At 50.2% G+C, this 21708-nt stretch overlaps 7 protein-coding genes across 7 annotated transcripts; 4 read left to right on the top strand and 3 right to left on the bottom strand.

Moving 5' to 3' along the window:
- Nucleotides 1-1061: 1061 nt before the first annotated feature.
- NEUTE1DRAFT_124709 (uncharacterized protein) lies at nucleotides 1062-3605 on the top strand (the record flags this gene model as incomplete). Its single annotated transcript, XM_009856120.1, has 5 exons — nucleotides 1062-1118; nucleotides 1180-1594; nucleotides 1650-1782; nucleotides 2207-2252; nucleotides 2738-3605. 5 exons carry the CDS (start codon nucleotides 1062-1064, stop codon nucleotides 3359-3361), a joined length of 1275 nt encoding a protein of 424 aa, XP_009854422.1.
- Nucleotides 3606-5133: 1528 nt separating this feature from the next.
- NEUTE1DRAFT_103915 (uncharacterized protein) lies at nucleotides 5134-5388 on the bottom strand (the record flags this gene model as incomplete). Its single annotated transcript, XM_009856119.1, has 1 exon — nucleotides 5134-5388. The coding sequence occupies one exon, from the start codon at nucleotides 5386-5388 to the stop codon at nucleotides 5134-5136; it is 255 nt and encodes an 84-aa protein (XP_009854421.1).
- Nucleotides 5389-6936: 1548 nt separating this feature from the next.
- Nucleotides 6937-8335, top strand: NEUTE1DRAFT_103914 (uncharacterized protein; the record flags this gene model as incomplete). The annotated part of the gene is made up of 3 exons (XM_009856118.1): nucleotides 6937-7401; nucleotides 7730-8240; nucleotides 8289-8335. 3 exons carry the CDS (start codon nucleotides 6937-6939, stop codon nucleotides 8333-8335), a joined length of 1023 nt encoding a protein of 340 aa, XP_009854420.1.
- Nucleotides 8336-9213: 878 nt separating this feature from the next.
- On the top strand, nucleotides 9214-10302 carry NEUTE1DRAFT_140767 (uncharacterized protein; the record flags this gene model as incomplete). The annotated part of the gene is made up of 1 exon (XM_009856117.1): nucleotides 9214-10302. One exon carries the CDS (start codon nucleotides 9214-9216, stop codon nucleotides 10300-10302), a length of 1089 nt encoding a protein of 362 aa, XP_009854419.1.
- Nucleotides 10303-14755: 4453 nt separating this feature from the next.
- On the top strand, nucleotides 14756-16262 carry NEUTE1DRAFT_112963 (uncharacterized protein; the record flags this gene model as incomplete). Its single annotated transcript, XM_009856116.1, has 3 exons — nucleotides 14756-15184; nucleotides 15241-15797; nucleotides 15860-16262. 3 exons carry the CDS (start codon nucleotides 14756-14758, stop codon nucleotides 16260-16262), a joined length of 1389 nt encoding a protein of 462 aa, XP_009854418.1.
- A 1345-nt stretch (nucleotides 16263-17607) lies between these two features.
- NEUTE1DRAFT_103911 (uncharacterized protein) lies at nucleotides 17608-19814 on the bottom strand (the record flags this gene model as incomplete). The annotated part of the gene is made up of 5 exons (XM_009856115.1): nucleotides 17608-17781; nucleotides 17954-18042; nucleotides 18141-18225; nucleotides 18759-18880; nucleotides 19169-19814. 5 exons carry the CDS (start codon nucleotides 19812-19814, stop codon nucleotides 17608-17610), a joined length of 1116 nt encoding a protein of 371 aa, XP_009854417.1.
- A 266-nt stretch (nucleotides 19815-20080) lies between these two features.
- NEUTE1DRAFT_131983 (uncharacterized protein) lies at nucleotides 20081-21614 on the bottom strand (the record flags this gene model as incomplete). Its single annotated transcript, XM_009856114.1, has 3 exons — nucleotides 20081-20292; nucleotides 20437-20476; nucleotides 20568-21614. 3 exons carry the CDS (start codon nucleotides 21612-21614, stop codon nucleotides 20081-20083), a joined length of 1299 nt encoding a protein of 432 aa, XP_009854416.1.
- Nucleotides 21615-21708: the final 94 nt, after the last annotated feature.

The following is a 21708-nucleotide window of genomic DNA, read 5'->3' as shown; positions in this document are numbered from 1 at the left end:
GGGGGGGGGTAATGCCATCGTTTTTGTTTTGAGTAAATGCGATAGCACAACCTGAAAAACGTTTAACTCTTTTCCTCCAGCGATAGCCACTCGCCCGTCATTTCTTGTCAGAAGGTCGAACCCTTACAATGCCCACTGTTGCCAACGGAACCAACAGTTTTGGCGCTATCACTTTTACGATTGCTACCGCCGACACCACCATCACTGCCTTGATCTTGGAAATCACACGTCTGCCTTTGTGAAATCTTGGTGGCCGACGTCGGATGTTGTCTGCCCGTGGTGACATGGTTGATCTCTGTGTTGCTTTCATCTTTGCACATCTCGTCGGGTTTTCTTGTGAGGAGAGTTCGGTGGTTACTAGACTACGAGGATGGGAGGTAAACTGATGAGTACCTATATTTACAAAGATATATGTAGCAACAATGATGCTTTCTTAATGAGCGATTGCTCGTCAGCCAAACTCTACGATGACAGTGGATCTGGTCCAAGTAAAAGCCCCAGGGAGCTGATCAAAGCATGACTAAAACGTCAGCCACTGACCCGGCATCTAAGTGCATCATATGAAAGACATAAGTCCTGTCTGACCCAACAGATTACTGCTACAACTGCGGCTCATTTGTTCTTTGACTCGGAGCGAAGTGTCGTAGCCGCTTCACGGGCAGCAGGCGGCACCAACACACGCCTCGAAATCAACAAGGGATACTGGCACAAAGAGCACCATGGGAATCTTGATCATGCACAAGGATGATACACTACCTATTCTGATGATTCATCCTAATCGGGCGTATCATCACAGACAAGGGCGGTTACACACTTCCAGGTTGCTGAAGCCCTTCTTATCCCCTTACGAATTTCAGGTGTATATAGATCACCTTCCTTCGACCTTGTATTCAGGGAACACAGCAAGTGAAAGGCATCTTTTTCCGTATAACCAACGAGAACCAGTCATTACCCAGGACTTCACCTCCGAGCTCTTTCACATCTTGAGCGAGAGAGCAAAAACTCCTTGTACTTGTATATCGAGAATATCAAGATCTATCTCACCGCTGTTAGCGACGTACATGTACCCAAGCAACAATGCCATTTACATTTCAAGAATTGCGCAGCGCGCTCTCTGCGTCATTTTGGAAGGCTAAAGCTGGCCAGAAAGACAACCTAACAACTGCCACGGAAGCTCAGAGGCCATCTGAGGAGCAAATCGAGCCGACCCAGACTGTCCGTCAGTCATCATCGGACTTGGATGCCGAACCGAGCCCATGGAGTTGTTTGGGGACCCATTATCCCTCAAAAGTCCAAACGACCAAGGATCGTTCGGAAGTTGCTAGAGAAGCGGCAGCGTCTATCGATAAAAGGCTTCCTGGACTCTTCAGACTGTTTTCTCACGGAAAGGAGAGACTCCCGCGGGAGGCCAGAGCAGCAAATGAGTCAATTGCCCCGATACCGATGATCGTCCAAGAAGAGTGGGCAAAAATGTGGGCAGACATGCACAAGCAAGCGCTGGTAGTTTCGGCAATTTTTGAGAAGCAAAATGAGGAATTGCGCAAGATAGGAAGAGCATACAAGGATGAAGTTAGGGAAGTAGGTGAAGAAATAGGTGAGAAAAAGGCATAAAGATGGTTGATGCTTGTCGTATCACGGACACAGATCAGATATCTCACTCGTGTTTGCTAGAAAGGAAGTTTTCCAGGAAGGAATGAGATTGTTCGCTTCAGTGACGGGCTTGAAGCGCAGAGAAAGAAGACTTGGGACAAGCGTGAATGGATCGATGGACGGGTCTATGTAGTATCTGGGTTCCATAGAAGACTGAGCCCAATGCGGGTCTTGTTGTTTTGAAGAAGTAACATACCTATCGTATGATCACGGCTAGGGTAGTAGTATGAATGTGAGGCAGAAAGCATTGTGATCCAAGGTTTGCCAAATGTGGAAAGTGTGGATGTCAAACGGCAAGTCTTCGAGGGCCGGGGGCCTGGCACCTGCAGGCCACACCGTACGAATTCGGCATAATGTAAACAATCGAACAGCACTCCGAACATCACATCCTTACATGACTTGTTGTTGAAAACTGTAAGTTACTGGAAACGGGAGGCATGATGGGCTCGGTTGGGACTCAGACAAGGGCGATACAAAAAGGGAAACAAGCACCAACATTGCTGTTGGGTCGACACTTTCACTTTAAAAACCGCTTCACGATAAGCAAATATTCAAGTGTCGATTTCGCAATGTTGCTGCCACAGTATAACCTGCCGGTCGAGGTACGTTGTTAAGTCCAATGCAACATGCAGGATCCAACTAAACAAACAGCGATATGCAGGATCCAACAAGCAGCAGCATCCTCCTTTGACATACCCCGCCGACAAACAATGGAACGAACAAAGCGCAGGTCTGCCAACCTTATCAGTTGGGAATCGTGAACGAGCCTCGACTTGTCGGCTAGCGAAGGAAACAAGGAGACAATTGATGGTATACATAGTGTATGGGTTCCCCGTCCACCGTCTCTTCCACACTTCTCAACACGCAACACGCCGCTGAGGATCTTGGACTTCAAGATACACATGTCCACAGAACGGTAGAAAGAAATACCCAAAATTGCCATAAACAAATCGATTCTTGCTGCGATCATATCTACGCTCCATTGCGATAGTCGATTATCCCCAAGATGTTCTCTCTCTTTTCCCACCTTCGGAAGCTCTTCAGGGCAAAGCCCTCAGCCAAAGAAGAAGTGACCGACGTAGTCTAGACCAAATCCATCGAGACGACCCAAACGGACGCTTCCTACTCAAAAGAGGTTGAGCATCATCAGCCCATGCCAGCACCAACATGGGCACTCCCTCTCTGCGGTCCTCTATTCAACAAATTTTCACCCAAAAACGGTACGCAAAACACGACGAGCCACAACAACCTCAAGTCCACATCAACTCTCTGCGCGCCCTGTGTCCCCGAGAAGGACGATTTCATTATCATCGACCCACCTACCACAGAAGATGCACCAGAGGCAGATTCATTACATGCTAAGGAGCCCCTGTGCGACTTTGAGATCCAGAACGAACCAGGAAGGAGAAAGTTCGTGATGTACTTGACGGAAGACATTGACGAGGCTATTAACGCCGAGGGAATGATGCTTATCGCGAGCCTTTTGGGGACTCTGAGGAACGGCGTGGTGGGGGATGCCCCCATCAATTATTCGACCCGGCGCTCGGCGAACTTGATCAAGATTAGAGCCGCGAGGTGGGCGGATGAAGTGGGTAAGGAAGCGGACAAGTTGCTCAAGAAGGAGGCTGTCAAGGTAGCGAGGATTCGGAGAAAAGCACAGGAGAACAAGGAGGTAAATGGTGAGGAGGCGGATAGTAACGATGTCAAATAGAAGGAAGGGGTTGTTCGAAAACGGTTTCTGAGAGAGGGTGCTCAAAGGTATTTGAAATGCTGGAGGTTGAGGATGGATGTTTTGCATGGAAGGTCAGGTTGTTTTGGGTATTGTATCTCCAGGAGGCAATTCCTATCTAGGTATGCGCGGAACAAATTCCGAGTAGGGCGTGGAAATCGGCGCAGTCATTATTTTAGTTTCTTATGCTATTCCCAGCTGCATACATGACAACTACAGCTTCTGGTCAGATTCACTTTCAGTTATGCTATGTTCATCCTTCTGTCGAGGATTGCTAGCGGACTTCTCCAGAACTCGCTCACAGATGCTGAGACAAGATCCTGCAAGTTGTCATCGGCCCTCGCGAGAGCGCTTTTCAGTGCCGTAGTTATCTTGTCTAGCTCTGCAAATATCTTGTTGTAAGCATCGAGCACCTTATCAATTTCCTTATCTTGGCATGCCTCGAGGACTTTCGCTTCTGCAGCGTCTCTTTTACGTTCGAGGTCTCAATCTCGCTCAGGCAAGCAGTTTGGTAGCTGGGTCGGCCGGCACTCTGAGCTGTGGGCTATGAGCCTTCAAGTAGTCTGTGCCAGTGATGCAAGTGCAGGAACACGATATGTATTGGTGGTCGGTTTGTGTGTGAAGTGTTGATTGTAGGCCAGGCGTACCGTATAAACTCGGTTCGTTGATTTTAAACTTCCTGGGATATCAGGCATACGCAGTAAGCATACTGCAACATTTATGCCCACCTGAAGTTGCATGCAAGATAGTAATTCAAATGCCCCCACACTCCAGCGCCCTTGAGAAAACAGGTAGAAAAGAAAGGGCAAAAGGAGAATCGAATTTACAGTGCTCCGGAGTAGCAACACAACTCCCCCACTTCTTTTGGTGGGCATAAAATGCACATATCCGGGCAGTATGCTTACAAATTATGCCTGATTTCCGTGGAAGTTAAAAATCAACGAACCGAGTTTATACGGTAGACTGAGATGAGAAGAGAGCTACCGAATTTATGTTCGCTTTCTGTATCATAGAGCATATTTTCTATGCATCATCAACCCAACCAAGTTACATCGTGTCATTGCGAGCCTTCACATGACCGACAAAGTGATTCCTTCTAGCAGTACCTATGATCATGGTCCAAGGAACCCATCTCTCGAATGGAGCAGTTGAATAAGGTATGAAACCAACCACTTCGTACCCACAGAAATCGCAACATCTTAGCAATAAGCAAGGTTTCCATTACTATCTCCGGAAACGTAACGTGATTTGACAAGTTGGGAGAATCCAATGGGTCAGTTCGGCACTTTCATCTATCGACAACAACACAGGCAAAGACCGCACCATTCCAGACGGCCACCACGATGAAGGACAATAATAATACCACAAAGAAGATGAAGGAGCATAATTCTTGAATCCTACTGTCTCAGCCATATTATTCTTTATTTTGGTGTACCATCTGTTCACGAGTGTCCCGGTTGTGTTCATGCTGACCATGCCAATGTGGAGCCCGCACACAACACAATTACGACTGGGAAAGAATCCTCAAAGTTCTTAATGTATCACTCCTGAATACTTCCTGCTACTTTTATTCTTTCTGTGTGTCTGCATACATTTCCTGGCTTCCCCTCTCGCCAACTCGAGCACTTTTTGATTCCTTCCTTCCGCTTGTGCACATCTTCACGGTTTTCTGATCCTTGCAACATGCAACTGGGCTTTCCCATACAAACTTCAACCCCTCATTCTGTAACTTTTCAAACCCTTCCAGCTTACATCTAAGAAGCCCTCGAAATCTCCGCCTCAAGCTCCTCCTTTGCCTTCGGAATATTAACAGTCCCGCCATACTCAACAGCATCCGCCAAGCGCTTCACTGCACGGTAGATCGACGATATGAGGCTGTCTCGAGAACTTTTGCCTGATGTCTTCCACAGTAGCGACTTGCCCATCCTGCCAGCCTTGGCGACCTCGGGGTCGGAGTCGCGGGCGTACTCGCGGATGTCACTCTCGTATTGCTTGGTGATTTCGGACATGGTGAAAGTCGTGTTCGAAAGTGTGAGAATGTAAGTGGGGTGGACTGTTCAGCTGAATTTCAACGGTGATTGCGCTTATTGTAGCCTGGCCTGAGTGCTGATGCTGCGTTGATGACGCTTTGAGTGTCGTACTGGCTATCGAGAGCCTTTATGTACAAGAAATTTGTTCGTGCTTTGCTCGTTCAAGCTCTTCGTAGCCCAACTTGCATCAAAACCGATGCATCACTCAAGTAACTGAAAACGTTAACTGTTTGTCGAACAGTCTTCAAGCAAACCGGTATTCCATTGGGACGAGCGACATCTGGCAAAGCATCCAACGGTATCACATCATGAGATGCTTTTACTCGAAAAGTCAAACGTACCCCTTGAACAGCGAAAAATCGTGGCATCGTGAAGATCTCGAAAGCCACATTAATTACGAAATCCCAGCGAAATTGGTCTGTGTAACATACAGAACATCGATGTAAGTCTACCTCCTATGCACTCGAGGTGCGTCAATAGTCCATGGCTGAACTGCATGAGCATGATTGAGGCTGGTTCGACCGCTCTTCGGTCGTGGCAAAATGTTATTCCGTTGTTTGACCGGGCGTTTTCTCATCAGATCGGCAGGTTATGCCGCAACGACTCGCCCAACGGCCCGCCAGTTCCCTTCAGCACCAACGAGATGACAATGCCGTTCATTCAACAGCGAACAACGAAATCTACTCATGATTATCTCTAACGCCGTACGTCCGTCTCAGATCCGTTTAGAAGTTATGGACGATTCTCATAACACTGAGTTAGAAGTTCCCAGAACGGAAACTGACGAGAATATTTTGAGTGATCATTGTGACAAAACATTGGGATAATTAAATCACACCAAGAGACGAATATTATACACGTTTTGGGATCTCATTCTCGACCAATCCATTTCTCTACCTAGGGCTGGAAAGGATAGACGTCAAGCACTTGATCTGGATACGTACTGAGAGAGGGAGCGGTTGTTCTACGACATGTTTCACGACTGAAACAAGATGAATTGTACCAATGACGTTCTTAGAATGATTGAATGGGGATATAAAAGGAGACCTTATTCAAAAGCTGATGGATATCGAAGAGGAACGTTGGTCGGGTAGGGGACCAAGATCACGTTCGGGTGCAGAAGTGATAAAGATCAGTTTGCTAGCTAGGGAACCCCCCCAGCAGTGTTGCCCATATCTGGAGTTTGCTGTTACACATGAAATTGACGGATTTAGTGCCTATGTAGGTAGCTTCGGCAACAAGAAAAGGAGCAAAGTGGAGAGCAGAGACGTGTTCACGAGCACACTCGAAATCAGGGCCGGATCCATGAGGATACAAACATCGGGGAGAGACAAAGGCTTTCTTGTTCCCAAGTCTCAACCAAAGCAAAGAAGTACGAGTACCAACATATCGAAACAAGCTCCTTTGTTCCCGCCACAGGAACAATCCTTCTTCAACACTCAAGTACGCAACGCAGTCCACTCAGCTGTTACTCGAACATCCACGATCGTCAATTTCTCGCGCAAACACTTTGCAAGCAAAGCAGTCATGATCCATCGAAGACTTAGCAGTTTACTGCTATCCACCTTTCTTCTCTCACTCTTTCCACAAGTAGCAACCGCCCAACAGATCGGCACCGGCATACCCGAAGTCCATCCCCGTTTCCGCACCCAGAGATGCACCAAATCAGACGGCTGCAAAACGCAACAGACGTATCTCGTCTCCGACGCCCGGCACCGACCCTTCCACAACACCGAAGGCGAAATCGTCGAATGCTCCGCCGCCAACAAGGTGCTCTGTCCCGACGAGGCCACCTGCGCCAAAAACTGCATTCTTGAGGGCGTAGAGTACGGCAGCTTAGGCGTGCTTGCGAGTGACACGGCCGTGACGCTACGCAACTATCTTTTCGACGGGAAGAAGCACAGGGCCATCAGTCCGCGCGTGTACCTACTTGCAGAGGATGGCGAGAACTACGAGCCGATCAAGCTGTTGAATCAGGAAATCAGCTTTCAGGTGGACGTGTCAAACATTGGTTGCGGTATGAACGGCGCGCTGTACCTGTCCGAGATGGATTTTGCCGGGGGGAGGAGTGAACTCAACCCGGCTGGGGCGAGGTATGGGACTGGGTACTGCGATGCGCAATGTCCCAAAAGCGACTTTGTGAATGGCGTGGTAAGCGAGAAGCATCCCATATTGTATCCAAACAATCCGTTTTCATCCCTTCTAACTCTCCATTTCTGCACCCCAGGTAAACCTTGATTCCTCCGGCGCTTGCTGCAACGAAATGGACATCTGGGAAGCCAACTCGAGCGCCACGACCATGACTTCGCATCCTTGCAAGCAAACGGGCCCTTTCCTTTGCAACGGTGATCAGTGCGACGAGTCAGAGAAGAGTGGAAGCGGTATGTGTGCCAGAAAAGGTTGCGGAATCAATCCGTTCAGGCTTGGGGCCCCAGAGTTCTACGGCAAGGGCCAGAAACACAAGGTTGACACCACCCGGCCGTTTACAGTCGTCACCCGCTTCTTCACAGATGACAACTCGACGACTGGCGCCCTCACCGAGATTAGGAGGGTCTACATTCAGGATGGAAAAACGATTCCAGCCACCTACAACTCGAATATTAAGGCTCTCAACCATGCCAACATTCCGCCCAGCGGTGGCAAGTTTGAAGGCGCGTTGACGGAAGGGTACTGCAGTGCTCGGGACTTCGACGACCATGCGCGGTTGGGTGGATTGAAGACAATCGGCCAGGCACTGGGCCGTGGTATGGTCATGGTATTGAGTATCTGGAACTCCGAAAGAGACTCAATGGCGTGGCTGGACGCCGGAAAAAACGGGCCATGCCAGGACGGTGAAGGGAAGCCGGACAGGATTGCTAAGAAGACGCCGGACGTCACAGTAACTTTTTCTAACATCAGGTGGGGCGATATTGGTTCGAATGCATAAAGGGATATTTTATCTGCAGGTGGGCAGGAAAAAAATGAGGGGATAACCAGCGGTGCGGTCCATTGATAATATGTCACCCTTCGATGGTGTTGTGATATTGAATGGCTCTTCCTATTCCAAGTACCGACCTGGAGTAACCAGCTACGATTAGCAAAGTAAACCTTGAATGCTAGTAACTGAACTCGTGCTCGTGGAGAGCGGTGTGTCTCCAACCTTCTCGTATATCTGGCCTTTTCATCCTTACTCTACCCATTCACTTGGGCACAGCCTTTCCATCCGAGGCATTGAGTTTTTCCTCCTGCAAGCCTCAAAGAAGTCTGCAGAAGCTGGTATCTTCACGTGCGGTATAAAATCCCTCCTCACAAGTAAGGTACCTCCTTGCTTTTTCCTCCTAACCACCAACAAAACCGTCCCCCAACTTTTTGTCAGCACAAGAACTCCTATTTTGACAGGCTCAGGACCACATATTCCAGTCCATATCCATCAAGAATAGCACAAAACACCGACTCTATCGACCCTAGCTTAAATAGCAACGGCACTGCTTCATATTGAGCGAGTCCCGAAGTGACGGCCACCAGCAGGGCGCTGCCCGGTCAGCAATCTCCGCACTCACCACCAGTCAACCACCCTTGGTCCTAGCTCGATTCACAACGTCGCCGAGCCGAAACCCTGACAAGAACCTCAACCACAACCCTGATCACAACATTGCTCACCCGTTACCAGGCCTCGGCCGCGGCTCTGACCATAGCCTCAACCTTCTTCTAGCAAAACCGGCTCTGTACAAGGCTGTTCGAGGGTGACATTGCTACACAGAAGCCTTTTTCTGCATCGAGATTCCACCAAACTCCCACGTATCAATATCTCGTCAAATATTCACCATGTCAGCCCCCGTGTCGGTTGTTTGCCGCAAGCGATTCTCCTTAGGCAATGAGGACGCTTCTTCCGACGATAGCTCGAAAAAACGTGCAAGGTCGAGCTCCCGCACTCGGGAAGCCAACCAGAACCAGTTCAACGATGTGGATCCGTTCAAGATGAACAATATCAAGCAGCTTATCAACGACGTTGCCGAGAAGATCGAGAAAAGCCGTCATGCCAGTAGCAGCCATACCTCCGAGGCTGCCATGAGTTTTGGCTCCCCGTCCTCTCACACTTCCACCAAATCCACCACCTCCGGCCAGGTCGACTTTGGCTTCGGCGTCGACACCAGTGGCGATGCCTTCACTTTCAATCAAAGGCCCGTCTACAAAGAGTTGGCCGAGTTGCTCACCACTTCGCCGAGAGCTCGTAGCGCTTCTCCGTCTCCAGAACCCCTTCAGAAGAAACGTAGTAGAACCCAGAAGCGCGCCGATGCCTTGCGCCGGCAAAAAGCCAGACAGCAGGCTGAGAAGCAAGCCAGCCAGGCCGAGGCAATCAACCAGGCCGAGGCAGTCAACCAGGCCGTGGCAGCCCCAGCAGCCGAGAAACGCAGCAGGACCCAGAAGCGAGCCAATACTAAGCGCCGACAGAAGATTAGAGAGCAAGGTGAGAGGCAGGCCAAGCAAGCCGAGGCAGCCAAAGAAGCCGAAAAGCTCAGACAGGCCAAGAAGCTCCAGAAAAAGCTCAACGCCATCCAGAACAACAGCATTCCGCCGGCGCCGCCGTCGTCACCGATGTTGATGCAGTTGGACGCACAGATGGACGAGGATGTTGAAGCCTGGAGTGTCCGCCTCCAGAATGAGCTTATCGAGGCCAAGACTGAAATGTTGTCGATGAAAAGGACCAATGACTTCCTCATGGCCCAGGTCCAACATTTGCAGGCGAAGGCGGACAGTCTCACGGAAGCCAATCAGGCTGCACTGAGGGAGATGCAGGCTGTTCGTACTGCTGCCGCACGATTCCTTGACACCGATCCGGAAGTCACCGTTGAAGACATGGAGCGTCGAATTTTGAACGGCATCACGGCCGAGGTGCCATCGTTGCCGCTCTGAAAGGGATGGGAGATCGCCGATGAACCTTTTTAACCGATCCGCAGAGCTATAATATTTCTGACCTGGATCTAGATGGCCTTTCACGTAGAACAAACGCAGCAATGGTATCGAATTTTCCGTGGAGTCTGGCAGCAAAGGATTGATTTCGACTCCCACGGTTTCTAAAGCGATGGCATGGGGATGACAGATAGGCGTTGGTGTGCACCGGGCATGGTTTTTGGCGTCAATCTGCATATGAATTGTGGTTCCTCTTCTACTTCATCATCTCTTTCTTCTCTTCTCCTTTTCTTCCTATGACCGATAGCTGGCGCTGGATGCGAACTTGTTCTCGCTCCTTTTGGTGGTGGGGAAATCGACATTATTTGGGGGTCTACTGTCTGCCAAATATTATCTGCGCCAGGAGAACGAATCGTCAGCTCTCTGTTATCACTGCGGCGGAACTGAGCGTACTGGGCCTCATTGTGGCATGGACTAGATAGGCGCAAGTACAGGATTGAGCTTTTCGCTGCATGTTCGTCCGGGGCGGGCAGTTGGGAATCCGAAATACGGGGAAAGGAAAATGGGAGATACACATACAGGAACAGAGGTTAGTTGCTTTACTTCCACCGTTCTGATGATTCAGTAGTCGTTGGATACTGGGGCGTGATTCCATATTCCATGAGCTTGTAAGTTGTGATTTCGAAGGCCAGGCTGGATGCTCAATCTGAACCAAGAGATCGCAAACAAATATAACGCTTCAGAACTGTGATTGACTACTGCCATACTTGGGTGCCTTTACCTTGACTGTTGAAAGACTCTTGTAACTGTGTGGTGGCGATATCTGATCTTGAGGGGCAGATGCCTTGTTTACAGGACGTTACAGTTACTTGTGATAACTCCCATCTGCACCTTCCGCCCCTTGCTGTTGCAAAAAGTCGGGGTTTCCTCCTGAACAAGCATTGGAAGAAGGGGCCGGCGCAGCTTCGTGCTGATAGGTACTTGGGAGAAGGAAGGAGGAGCGGAGAAAGTCGGAGACGACGAAATACAGGGCACGGGCACCGGCCGTAGTGGACATGCGATGCTGGAAAAGTGGAAACCTGGATGCAGTCTACAAGAAATGGGGATGGTGAGAAAGTTTGGTTAGACACTCGTTTACAGAACCGCAGGTCTCTCAATGAGCCCCTTGAGAATCACTTGTATTGTTCTAAGACCTAGATGTATCTACTACTTAGCCCTCCTCGCTAAGTAACACTTGATGTGCTTTCTTAAAATGTGACAATCTTGAGCATCATGACAACGGTGCGAATTTCTTGTGCCCCGCTTTTCACAGGATTCGAGATGGCCAAGGCGTGGTGGCCGCGTGGGAAGGTGCAGTGCGCAGCGGGACGGAAGTTGACAGATGATGTGCTCAAGGGAGCCTCAATTCTACACAAAGTCTTACTACTCCTGGCTCCTTATGCTGTCCTACATGTGGCACTCTCAGATCCTAAAATCTTGACACAATTTGTTGCGAGTAGTGAACCCCCTCAATATTATCAAAGAAGAACATCGGCCTGCAAGATCTCGTTTGGGGTGATGTGCGACAAATGCGGAAGTTTGTTTGTCGTGGCACACATCGCCCCTGAATTGTGGATCACCGCTGCTCTGAGGACCCCGCATCTCCCCCAAACTCCCCGCCGGTCAACGCTTTCCGGGTCCTGATTTGCCTGAGGAAATGACACACTGAAGACCTAGTGCACTCAACTCCGATGTGTGCTTCAAAGTCGCGCACAATCCTTCATTAATCAAATCGCACGCGCTGTCTAAGGGTGGGAATGCCCTTATGTCATCTGAAGCCACGATCACTCACTTCTCTCTCTACGTTGGCGCCCTTCACGAATCCTTGAGGAGTCGTGTACTGCCTTGGAATCCAGTCTGTCGACCTGTGGAAGCTCATGACGCGCAGCCAGCTTCACAGATGACTCTACGCATGGTCCATGAAGATATATCTTCCCCATTCTCGACACTCTCCCCTTGAAGGCGGCGTTTTGGACCAAGAGGCCTTCAATTTGAGTTCTTCTTTTTTCCATTTAATTGCTCAAATGCATCAGGTTGGCTATCCGGTTCATTCACTCTCCGAATTTCTCGGCGCTATTTGCGACGGTATCATCACCACAACACAATGTGCGCCAAGGTCGGGGAAATGATGCCACCGTAAGAGGTGACGAGGGTCTATTCCACAACGAAAATGGACGTCATATCGTGGGGAGCGAGGTCTACCACTACAGTGGCTCAGTGGCGCCCTCTATCATCGTATGGAGTTTCCGCTTCGAGCGAAGGGGTAGTCGCTGTGGACGGCATCCGCAATGATCGCATCAAGATGTCGAGGTGTCGTGGCGCCATATCGCGCGAACCTCGGTTTATGTTGATCTTTTGGAATTTTAGGCGGGGCAAGTCGCCGCGGCAGCTGCGGTCGCTTTTGTTGGACGGGGAAGTAGGCGACGCGTCGGCAGCAACACAGGCTATCGGTTACCAAGACACCCACGTCGTCTCGACATTCCGTTACACGGCTGACACAGAGACTGTAAGCTTCAGGCTTCGAATGGATGCTGTGGACGTAATGTTCGACGAACCGGGCGAGTGGACAGTTTACATATGGAGGACCGTCAGCTGGGAGAAGATTGGTGATGGACTTCCAATCACAACCACATTGGAGACGGGAAAGACGGGAGTTGGGCTAGCACCGCGAGTGTCGGCCAGCAGTGACTGCGCTCAACATGGCACTGCGCCAGATGAGGGCAACCAAGACGGAGCTGGGCCATTTTACTTGGCTGGCCACTGCAGGGCAGGACTGACTTTTTGATGATGACCTCCTTTTTCTTGTTCATTTAAAGATTAAGTTGTACATGTTGCACAACCGAGCGCACAGCGGTAGCTTGGTAGCCTGAGCTGTTGCCTGTTCCAGAAAGTCTCAATTGCCTCGTCGGCTGCCGACGCTTTGCTGCGGGCGTGGCAACAGAGAGGGAGGGAAGGCGCTGTGTCGCAACCTCCACCATTTAGCCTCTTCATTGGGTGGTTTCCGCTCGGTTTGCCCAAGGCAGAGATACCGTTCACAATACCTTACTGTGAAAGGCAACGTACGAACTAAAAGTCACGATGTACTGACTGCAATGTTCGTGTTACACCCGACTCAAACTCGCACAACGGATGCTTCCCCGTCCTTCTGGTGTATGCTGTGCTCTGAGCTCTGATTCAGAGTTAAGCTGCACTTCATGCTCATGACGACAGGCCTGCCATCAACATTGTTGTGGCGGGTAAGTACCGCTCATGCCCGGGGTGCCCTTATCGGCCTTGAGGTTGCTCTCACCATGAACTTGGCGGGTAACTTTCATAGACCTGGGTGAAGCGGGCTACTCCCATCCGATACCCTACCATCTTGTTCTCACTGTTTCACACGCAACTCCATCTACACATGGGCGCCTTCCGTTGGGGACCTGTATGGTGGAACTCTCAATATCGGGCCACGGCAATTAGAAGCCTGCACACGGCCAGCACGACCCGAGCTAACATGATCCCACGCGCTGGCAACCCACGCTTGTGGTTGCAGCTTGCTTGTGACACCCATCTTCAGAGAAGTTGTTCCTGCAAGTGCTTGGACTTTGCGCTGCAAGCAACAAACCGCTTTCGAGCGGCAGAAACTGAAAGTACCGTGAACCTGCTACGTCTGGGTACATTAAGCCTCACTGTCCCTCAGCTTTCATGGAGCTTTCTTGCTTTCGCACGACTGTATCTGACGTACTTATCGGCCAAGATGGCCTACCTACCACCTCCCGTCTAGACTACCTAAACTAGTCCTCAAGCTGCCTCGTCAGATCCCTCATCCCGCTTGCTGTCGATTGTGACCGTTGTAGGGTTGAACGGGCTGTTTGTATCCCCCTGCACAGGCTTTTCCGTCCTTCTGGCCGGAATCCACCTTGGGTCTGTATGCAGTCAAGATACAAAGTGCGCATTTCGTCATCCCATCAGGAAAGCGGCCAGCTAGCCCGAGCTCCCACCGCTACACTTTCGAATGAAACGCTTGAAGGACTGGCGCGTGACAGATTAGTTTCTAATGAGGCTCAATATCAGAGATGATAGGGGGATTTTGACTGATCCCGTCCCTGGTATTGAAGTTGTGGGGTAAAGGAAGGCACTTCCACTTTGCAGTTTCGCACTTGGGACGACAGGTAAAGTTTCTGATATCGTACCTTCCATTTTCCCTCTTAAAGCCCACACCTTGAACAAAACCCTTCTCCCCCTCCTCCTCTCCTCCTCTGTCCTTCTCTTTCACATCTTCCTTTCTTCACCAGCACCATAGAGACCTCACAGCTTTCTTCGCCATTTTGACTAGGTTGCGAGACTCGACTTCTCTTCTTTTTTGAGCTGACTTGACTCTTCAAGTTGTTCGTTCGTTTTTTTCTCTCTCGACGGTCCTTTTTCTCTCTCGACGGTCACCATGACCATCTCTACCGACGCTCCTTACGGACCCTGTGGGGTATCCAACGGTGTTCTGACGACGACCAAGATGCGCGTCTTTTTGGTTCAGACTGCGCAAGGTCTCACTCCCTCCTCAGGAGGTTACAAGGCCAACGTCAATCTCCTTCGCCAGTTGCGCCTGTTTGGCCATGATGCCGCTCAGATCTGCTACGGATTTGAAGACGAGGTCGAAAAGTACGCCGAGCTGGCCAGAGCCAAAGGTGTCGAACCTAACGTGACCCACCATTCGGGTCTGCCAGTCATCGACTCCAAGGGAAACCAACACGAACTTGATGTCAAGACATTCATGGATGAGCATGGCATTCACAATATCGTCATTTCTCGCGTCCCTTTCAATGAAGCTTACCCCACTAGGGAATTCTGGCAGGACACCCAAGATTACCTTGAGGTACCTTTTTCCAGTCCTCCAAACCTCAAGATCGAGGGCTAACATTCGTTTTCTAGGACCGCTCCATTACTCAGCGCATGCAGACCTTGATCGACATCTTCTCCAAACATATCACTGCGTACCGTCCTACTCATGTCGTCTTCAACGATCCCGTCACGATGAAAGTCACGGCTGACCACGCCCTGAGGCCCACGTTCAAGAGAATCAATGTCATCCACACTGCTGAGCAGCTGCCTTTCGGCCCGTACTGCAACGGCATTTTGGGCCATTGCTCGTCCCCTAAGGTCGAGGACCAACTGCTTAGAGAGCTTGAAGGAATTTGGGTGGTCTCGAAGGCCATCGGAGACTACGCTTGGCAGCACGGAAGACTCAAGACGACGTTCCTTGTTCACAGCCCCCTCACCTACCTCGATGCTCGCACTGGAGGCATGCCCGTTCAGCGGTACAACATCGACAAGTTCGAGGTCGGCATGGTTAATCCCTGCCCTCACAAAGGCCTTTCCATCCTTGTTGAGCTCGCCAAAAGACTGCCGCAGATTCAGTTTGTCACTTGGAGCAGCTGGGGCTCTCGAAGCAAGCACCTTGATCAACTTAAGGAACTCCCCAACATGAAGTAAGTCCATATTCCCTTGTCCTCGAGTACAACCCAACGCTTACTTTCCACTTCGAATCAAGGGTCATGCCCACCACCAGCAACACGGATGAGATTTGGGACCGCATCAAGGTCTTGCTTGCACCTTCTGTCTGGCTCGAGGCGTGGGGAGTTGTCGTGACTGAGGCCCAGCTTCGCGGCATCCCCGTCATCGCTTCCAATGCCGGCGGTCTCAAGGAAGCCAAGATTGACTTGCCTTACTGTCTCCCTGTTAACGTTGTCACTGGCGCCAAGCACGAAAATGGTGACTATATCGTCCCGGAGCAGAACATCGACCTTTGGGAGGAGGCCGTTCTTCGGCTGATGACGTGCCAGCAGAACTATGACAGGGTTGCGCGAGCAACTGCCCAAGGCTCTGTCAAGTGGCTTAACAGTCTCGACCCCCGTGCCCACGAGAAGTGGTTCCTTGGGATGATGACTGCTTGAGCTAAGCATATTTCCTCCGAGCATCACTGCATATCACACCATGTTTGGCGTTATTCTCTGGATTTTTGCTTTTATTGGTGGGAAACGGCATCTTTGTTTACCATCACCGGATTGATAGCGTATGCCAGATCGGACATCTACGGAGCAATACCAATACAAGTCATTCTTACTATCTCTTCATGTTCCTGACGGTTGTAAACTCACGTTCTTGGCACTTATTACCTCTTTCTCACAGGTTATGACTCGGACTGGCAGTTGGAATACGCTTCCTTGACACAAGAGCCTTGGAAACATGAGGCTGGGTAGTGTAGATGTCCAAACCCTGCATGGTGTGGTGGTTCTGGCTCCAATGTATACTAGACAGTTACTTCGAGCGACTATATCAGCAAGGCCTGATATCCGTTTCTTTGCGCTTTGGCAATTTTCCGCTGAGTTTCCAAGTGAAAACCAGTGCTTTCTTATGTGTAGGTGTTTCATTATGCCTGATTGACCGGACAGGTACATTATCCCGAATATCGAGGCATTTCCGTGGGGGCAGTCTCACAGCTGCCTCGAAGCCAAGGCTGTTCCCTCAGTACGATCTGTTCTTCCCACTACCATGGCAATCCATCCATACGCGGCCGCTTAAGATCGCGGGATCTTGCCAGCCGTTGTGTTCCTTCCATACTTTGGTCGAATCTTCCATGTTGTGTTCCAGAGATGACGAGTAAAATGACAAGTACGCGGCGGACGCAAGCAACCTGACGCGTGTGCTACTGCACTTTTAGTATGTCAGATCTGGAAAAGTGTGCTCCTGCTCTAGAAGCATATGTCGCCGGTCCAGTCATGCCGTCCCATGGGAACGTCATTTCACTACATGAGGAAGGCGCAACCAAAGGTAGCAGGAACAAGAGCGAACTGGAAGCAGCGGGTGTGTTTGGATCCAGGGCTCTCGTTTACCACGGCCACCAATTGTGATGATCTTTCTATCGAGATTGCAACTCCAAGAGGTAACCCATTTCCAGTCTTCGTCCAGCGTTCTTCCACATGCTTCAGTATGGGACAACCTTTTTCCAAATTCTCTGTCCAGAAGAGTGGAGGACAAACGGCTCCATGGGCAACTGGAACAAGAACAACTTCTCTCTGACAAGCTCAGCATCTAGACAAACCAATGGGGAGAGGATGGAAGTTGACCAAACGGCAGTTGCTCAATAAAAGTACCTGTAGGTTCATTGATCCATTCATTCCAGCTTCCGTCCTATCATTCCATGTGCCGTTTATACCCGTTACCCCTATTTCATCATAATATCGTGCATTACCCAAACGGTAGAATCTAGTGTTCGCCGTCGTCGCTTTCATGTTTCCTTCACTGCTCCTCCTCCTCATTCTTACGGTGATGGTGTTTGTTTTTGAAATGGGTCGCTCCAGCAATTCCTTGCTTGAGCTTCTGCTCCTTCTTCCTCAACTCCGCCGCATCCTCCTCCGCCAACTCCTTGTCAATGAGAGCGCCCTTGCAGGGCTTGTTACCATGGAGTTCTGCCTGTTGGAGCACGACATGATGTCAGTCAGTCATCCCGTTCTTTCTGAGACTTGAAAATTGGACTGAAGATTTCTTGTGAATAAACAGAAGAAAGGAAAAAAAAAAAAAAAAAAAAAAAAAAAAAGGAAAAGAAATGAAGTCTCAGAATGAGTGCGTGGGTAATCAAACTCACAGCACGTGTGGGATCCTTCTTGATTGCCTCTTCCCTCAACTTTTGAGTCTCCTCCATGAGATGTTCGTTGAGCGCGGCGACTTGTTCCCCTGTCATAGTGTCATGGAAGTCAGTATGGCATTACACAAGGTACAGCACACGTCTTTTTGTTTGGTAAGTGCTGAGAGAGAGGGACAGAGAGACATACGAGGGCGGTAGGCCTTTATGTTCTTTCCGCTGTGCCGAACGAGGTTATCGACCTCGTCAGTAGGAACGTGACGCTGATCGCCATCCTCATAGATGTTGGGGAAGCCAACTTTGGAGTGTCCGGCGTAAGACATGATGATGGTGATAGATGGATGGAAGAGTTAGGAGGGGGTGTGATGTGTCTGTGCGTTTGTCCTTGATATGTAAGTGGTCTGGACTTGTCGGTCAGCGGCGGTTGTTTCTATGTTTCGGTGGTCGTGGCTCGAGATTGTTTCGTCAGAAGTCTGGTTCTAGACTTACTCTGGGGAATGTTGTTTGGGAGAGTGTGCTTTGTTCAATCTCTTCTTTCTATTGCAGCTTTCTTTCGTTGGGGTTATCACTTATATCACTGTCGAGGAGTCGAGGGGATGGGTTCCACTCTAAACGTCATTCACTCGGACGCGAATCACCGGAGCATTGGGACGGACCATCGTTGAACGACCCTGCAATGACAGCGCAAAGCGTCATAAGTACCCAACAGATACCCTGTCGGATGTACCTTTCGGTCTCAATAAGTTCTCAAATAGTGAAATGGAAGCGGATGGTCGTCAGTCGATGTTGCTCCGATGATGAGCGTCACTGGATGGTGATGGGGAGGTGGGAAAGGGAACCAATGCCGAGAGATGATCCCTGTTGTGACGACAACTGTAAAAGTATCATTGCAGTCGACGACACTGTTATCGTCAGGTGCCAAACTTGAAGCTTGGATCAGCGTTTTTGCTTTGAGTTATATTACCAGCTATCAAAAGGAATCGGCTGAGATTATGTCTCAAACATCACGGCTAACAAATGCCTTCAATTATCCAATCGCTAGTAGACTGATTCTATACGACACCACATTTCGAACCGTTCCTCCAAGTCACACACTCGCAAAATAACTTCTCATCCGCAACTTACGTCAAAGCCGATGAGCGCTTCTTTCCTCCTTCTTCCCCATTCCCAGTCGACCAGCTAACCTCTCCAATCCTACCTTGATATCCTCATCTTCACTCATCTTCCCTTCTTTACCCTTACCGTCCTCCCCATCTCCATCCTCATTCAACTTACCCAACACCCCCACCAAATCTCCCAAATCACCATCATCACCCTTCTCCTTAAAGACCTTTCCTCCCACCCCATTCAGCACGTACTTCCCGGCCTTCTTGAGAAATACCCCTCTCAACTCCTCCACCACCTCAAGTACCCTCCTCAACTCTCTTCTCGTCTCTTTTTCTTCGGAAGTCATGTCTAGAACATGCCATCCTTCTTCCTTTTCTCCTCCTTCTTGTCCTTCTTCCTCTCCTTCTTGTCCTTCTTCTTCTTGTTCTTTGTGAAATCCAGAGTAGAAATCCGAGCGGCGCAAGTAAGCATCAAAAGACCGATTTACCTCTTCATCCAACAAAATATTGGCATCGCGGATGAAGCATCGGGTTGCAGAGTTGAGTCGGGTAAGGGAGGTGCGGAGGAGTTTGTGGGTTTCGGATTCATCAAAGGCGATTTCAAGTGAGGAACGATCGGGATTGGACACTCGGACGGTCAGTTTGAGGAAGCGAAAGTCGCGCTTGAGAGAGAGGGATGTTTGGAGGAGGGAGTGGGTGATGGAGGGGAGGGTTGGGCATGTGGTGGAAGGGCTGGAGGCAGCCGAGGAGGATGGCATTGTTGCGGAAGCGGTGGTGGTAGTAGTGATGTTTGGGTTGTAAGTTCAGCTGTGTGCGTCTCTTGGTCGAGGGGAGTAAGACTTGGAACTATGTGTTTGACTTGGTGGGCTTTTACTTGATGGCCTACGCACTAGAATCTCGCGGTTTTTATGTATTTTGACAATCAATCTTGAATCCCAGAGAGAGTATCGAGCTGTTCATAGATTTTCAGGAGGGAGTGGAAGAACAAGCCCATTGTTCGGCTGAGTAGTGTGCTGCCCCGGTTTCAAATGCCTTTGTGAGCCTTGTCTGCCCTGCCCTGCGGCTGGATACCGCGGGTAACTTGTCCGTTGGTATCCATTGTGCTTTTCGTTGAGGCATTGGGTTTTAACAACAAAGAACGGGATTGCTCGATATGACGATGTTCGGACTTCGGAACTTGTGCCGCGAGACGGTAAGTACGAGAGCTTGTCCTTGTTCCCGGCTTATTGTTCTTGTCTGAGTGGGTAGGGTGAAAGTACTACGGATGCTTGAAGATGGTTAGCTGAACAGGAATGTTCAGCATAAATACCTTTCTACATCATCAGTATCTGTGTCGGTGATGTTGATCACCACGTCGACGATCGTAGCCACGAAACTTACCTTCAATGTGAATCAGAGCTCGGTCACAGGCCACACTGATCTCCAAGGGTTGTAAGAGGGTATCATTGACAAATTCAACATGAGAGGTTTCAGATATTCCTGAAGAATAACCCCTCCTACTTCTGACGCACATTCTTGGGTTTCCGCTTCTTGAACACCACAGCCGGAACCGCGTCCGCAGCCGCAGCCGCAACATCAGACTCGCCCGTAGCAAGCGGAGGGGCAACTTCATCAGCAATTCCTGACAAAGCCTCGCTGGGCTCACTCTTGATAGCCGGAATCTTGGAAATGGCGCTGTCCTCCTCCGCATCCGCATTCTCTTCCTTATTCACACCCCCTTGTACACCGTCCTCCTCCTTCTTAACGTTCACCTCCCCATCCTTTTCATTTCCGTCTTCCTTCTTGACATCCTGCTCCACCTCCGTCTTGATGGTTCCCTTCTCCTCCTTCCTAAGTGGAATCCCCCCACTCAACAACTCTTCCAACTCCTTATCCTCCTCCATCTTCGCCACCTTGCTTCCCACCCCCCACTTCTTCGGTCGTTTAAACAATCCCTTGATAGCCTCCTCCTGTTCCTTCTCCTCTTCCGTCCGTTCCCTCTCCCTCTTTACACCTACCGCTCTCCCCTCTGCTCCCACAGGAATCACACCTGCACCACCTGCACCGGCATTCTGACCCGCCGCTGCGCCATCTGCGTCGTCATTGACGACCCTAACATTAGTAACCTCCCAGTCTCCCGCCAACGCCATACTCCCCCTCAGTTCTGTCGGGATATTCACGCCCAACTCAGCCAACTGCTCCAATTGCCTTTGTCTTTCCGCATCGCTTAACCCGACAGCAGCAGCATTAGCACCCGTCGGTCCGACTCCTCCTGCTCCACCACCAGGTTTATGTCCTCCTTTTTGTCCAGCGCTACCACTCCCGCTCCCACTGGCCCTTGGTGTTGTTGAGCCAGAGCCAGAAACAACCCCATTCAACCGCTCGACTTCCCTTCTCGCTCGCTCTTTTTCTCGTTCTTGTTGGTCTGCGGACCGGTGTAGATCGCGCAGGGAGCGCTTGATGGCGCCCTGGTGCTTGGCGGTCGACTCATGATTTCTGCGCTCGAGAGGGGTGTCGCGGACGAAGACGGAGCAGTGTTTGCACCAGTATTTGGGCGTAGATTTCCAGTATTCTGCCATGATTGCTAGATGCCGCAAGTATGCCGCGGCTTGCTTGATAGTCGGTTCTGGAGACTAGAACGCAATGTTGGATGGGTGCTTGGAGTGATGGATC

This window comes from Neurospora tetrasperma (genome assembly GCF_000213175.1).
Source record: "Neurospora tetrasperma FGSC 2508 unplaced genomic scaffold NEUTE1scaffold_6, whole genome shotgun sequence".
Classification (NCBI taxonomy): domain Eukaryota; kingdom Fungi; phylum Ascomycota; class Sordariomycetes; order Sordariales; family Sordariaceae; genus Neurospora; species Neurospora tetrasperma.
The sequence above is the reverse complement of the archived record's forward strand: the minus strand, read 5'-3'. Positions and strand labels throughout refer to the sequence as shown.